General features: G+C 29.1%; 1 protein-coding gene across 1 annotated transcript in view; it reads right to left on the bottom strand.

Annotated features, from left to right (window-relative positions):
• LOC107632899 (protein ENHANCED DISEASE RESISTANCE 2-like) overlaps nucleotides 1-3,836 on the bottom strand; it is a 17,464-nt gene that overhangs the window by 3,589 nt on the left and 10,039 nt on the right. Inside the window, exons 13-16 of the mRNA XM_021117247.1 lie at nucleotides 2,893-3,066; nucleotides 2,599-2,780; nucleotides 2,450-2,507; nucleotides 1,939-2,120 (exon numbers count right to left, since the gene is read on the bottom strand). Coding sequence (XP_020972906.1) covers nucleotides 1,939-2,120; nucleotides 2,450-2,507; nucleotides 2,599-2,780; nucleotides 2,893-3,066 — 596 coding nt within the window. The remainder of the gene's footprint in view (nucleotides 1-1,938; nucleotides 2,121-2,449; nucleotides 2,508-2,598; nucleotides 2,781-2,892; nucleotides 3,067-3,836) is intronic.

The raw sequence follows: 3,836 nt of genomic DNA, 5'->3' as shown, positions 1-3,836 counted from the left end.
TGAATATTTTTTTATAATTATATAGTTTGCAGTCTTTTTAATCATTAAAACGGCACATAATATCCCAAAATGCATAGAAAAACATCCTCATATAAACAATGGAATCATCTTTCTCCCAAACATTGCAAACAAAATTATCAACCGTCTCCTGACCCAAATAGTTAGCACCGTCCCGGCCAATTGGACGAGCTCGCGGTCGGTGACGGAAACTGTTAATAACTCTCACAAATTCGTAATCAAAGGTTATTCTCTGGCGAAGGGGATCGGAGTTGGGAAGCACATAGCATGCGAGACCTTCAGCGTTGGAGAGTACCAGTGGGCCATATACTTCTACCCTGACGGCAAGAACCCTGAGGACCGTCTATGTCTCCGTCTTCATCGCCCTTCCCAGCGACGTTACCGATGTTAGGGCACTCTTTGAGCTCACCCTCCTCGACCAGAGCGGCAACGGCAAGCACAAGGTCCACAGCCACTTTGACCGCTCCCTCGAAAGCGGAGAGTATGGAAGTCGCCGGCGCTTCCAGCAGCATTGGTGAGAGAGAGAGAGAGAGAGGGACTGTATGTGTGATCGTTGGAGGTAAGTAGATTAATGTGAAAGAGAGGAAAAGGTTTTTATAGGTCTTAATTAGATTTACTTAATTAATTTTAAATTTTTTAAATTTTGAATTTAAAAAATTTAAAATTAATATGATTTTGTTTAGTTTTTAGCTGATAACCTCTTGGTTTCATATACTTTTTCAATTGAAAAATGTATCCCCTATTGTTTCTTTATTGGAGAAACAAAAATAATGGGTAAACTAAAGAAGATAGAAGCATCACACCATTAATTCTAAATAGATAGTTAATGTCATGAAACTATTCATCTCCAAAAGCTTAAGCTGATAAGAGAAGGTAACACTAATGATTATATCTCTAACATTCTCCCTCAAGTAAGAGCCATTCACCAAGGATTGAACGCTTAACCTTTTGGACATAAAACTCTGATACCAACTCTGATACCATGTAAGGTATCAGTAGCTAGAAAGATCTAAAATCAATGGAATTAGCTAGATAAATAGAGAGAACAAGAGAAAGCAGTGAAAAAGAGAGAACATTATTGATGGATGAGTTAGAGAAGAAAATGAGATTATAGATGGATAATTACAGAGTGCATATCAATGTACATATATATACCAGATTAGAGTGTGTGTAAAACGTGATAATCAGGACTGTATAAATTAGTTAGCAGTTTAATTAATTAGATGTGAGCTGGCACAACTGATTGAGGACATAACTACTTTCAGTTACAAAAAGCTTTTAGAGGTGAGTTCTTCACTAAAAATTAATGAATTTAGTATATATAAGAAGAGATATATAAATACTTTTATTTCTTCTCATTTACTCACGTTTCTATCTTTAAATAATTAAAAAAATATATGATTTTTATTCCAAATATTAATTGATAAATATTAATAGTGTCTCTAATATTATTTTATTTTGTCATATATATTTGTATTCCAAATATTTCAAAAGTAACATATTTATCATCACTTTTCATCGGTAGAAATATGCTAACTGCAATGTATATCTTCTCCAACTTTAATTTTAAATTTAATAGAGAAACTTTGTCTCATACAAAAACTTGATGATGATGTGGAGTGGAAAGAAAGGTCACAATATCCTAATTTTTTTATAAGTTTATTTTATTATTTTTTAAATTTATTCATAAAAACAACATTATTATAGGAGTTCGTCACGTACTTACATGTAAAATTTATTATATATGCCATTGTCTTCATCAATATTTTTTGATAGATTAACATTGGAATAATATTAAATTATTTTTAAAATGTTAGAGTCACAAATTAAATAAAAAATAAAAACAAGATTAGTTCTTAAGATAAAGGCGAGTTTCGCATAATTATAAGGATAATGAATACAGTTATGTAGTGAACTAACCTTTGTATTATCTTTTAAATAATTCTTTCCTCTAATCTTAAATCCTTCACAACTAGGACAAGTCCAACAGTCAGTGTCCTTGTCATCATTCCCTTTTCGTAAAGAACCATGAACACCACTCACATCAAGTGGGATAGGATCTAAAGTAGTATCCAATTCTCTCATTATCTCTGGAGCTGGAACTAGTAGAATACATAAACAAGTATTTTAGAATCAAAATTTGTGTGGAAAAAACATTGATTTGTAATTTGTTAATTACAAATGACAAAGTCCTAGTTTATATCTAAGCTGTATTTGAACCAAAATATTTTTAAAATATATAAGTCTCAATTATGTGGAAATTGCACATCAAATTTGACATCTTTTTCATTAGCTAAAGTAGTTGATGGACTAGAAGATTGAAACATAAACAAAAATAGAAATGTGTAAGAAAAAAAAAACTATAATGCCTTATGGTCTTTATTAATTACCATTAGAAAACACAATAAATAAAGGGCAATGAAAAAATTACCTGAAATTTTATTTGAAGCTGTGTGTGGTGAAGCATTGTTTGGTTTGGCTTTGCGCTCCTAACATAATAAGCAAGGTATCAAACTCTAAAATGCAAATATAATAATAATAAATAACATATGCTTTTGTACTATTGAAATTTAAAGAAACCTGGTCATCATAAGTTTCTTCATCTGATGAATATGCAGTAATTGCATCGTAGAACTCATCCTGCACGTCATCATCTTCATACTTAGCACTAGAAACAGGAGATTTTGCGATATTGGCATGACGAGCACTCGTCGCATTTTTTTGTTGAATTGATGGATTGGCTCCAATATATTCCTTCAGACCTACCATTATTAAAAGCATATATTTAGATACAAAGATACTATTTATCTATTAAAATTAACTATTAATATAAATTAAGAAATAAAAAAATAAATATAAGTTGAATTACTTTACCTGCTACTTGGCACAATAAAGCATAAGGAATACTTCTCTCGAATTTCGAGTTTTGGTTGTTGTTCTTCCAATGAAACCAAGATACAGAGTGTATCTCTAATGTATGAGTGACTAAACATTTTTGTCTATCTACTCCCATAGGAGTGTTCAAATTTCTAATCTCCCATGTAGATGCTACAAAAGAATAATAATAATAGTAATAAGAAAGAAAATTAGTCAAATAAAGAAATCAATTATTCTTTTTTAATTTTTTACACACTAAAATTATATTTGTTCACAAATATTAAAATTAAAACTAAGAGATTAGCACTTAGTATTATGTTTTTAAAATTTAAAATTTTAATTTTTTAATATCTCTAAAAAGTGAAAATACTTAAGATTTAAATTTTTTAAAATAAAAACTAAAATTTTAATAATATTTTTTTTAAAATTTATCCTTATTTAAATTTTAGAACTTTAATTCTATTTCTCTTTTTATACAAATTTTTATCGGGAATTTTAAGGCATATTGTGGAGAGAGAAAGGAAGAAGAGTAAGGCCCAGTTAGGTTAACCAACTTAATTAAGCTCCTTTTGATAAAATAACTTAAATAATAAATGACTCTGTTAAAAGTAATTTATAAATAAGTTATTTTTTGTGTTTGGATTTTTAACTCTAAAAGTGCTTATTTTATATAAATATGATGAAAAGTAGAAATATTATGAGAGAAGTCATTTTTTTTAACTTCTTTATAAGCTCCTAAATAGTTTCTTAGAAAGTTGCAATTTAGTATTGAAAATTGCACCTGACATTAATACTACTACTTTTCATAAGTCAAAAGTTAAAAAAAGTTACTTCTAGAGTTTCCAAACGGACCCTAAATAATACAGATGGAGGATGGTATTAAAAAGAAATATAAGGAAAAACAAGAAGAAAGAAAAAAATAAAAAAAATAAAAAAGTTGT

Source organism: Arachis ipaensis, chromosome B03, assembly GCF_000816755.2.
Source record: "Arachis ipaensis cultivar K30076 chromosome B03, Araip1.1, whole genome shotgun sequence".
Lineage (NCBI taxonomy): Eukaryota > Viridiplantae > Streptophyta > Magnoliopsida > Fabales > Fabaceae > Arachis > Arachis ipaensis.
The sequence above is the reverse complement of the archived record's forward strand: the minus strand, read 5'-3'. Positions and strand labels throughout refer to the sequence as shown.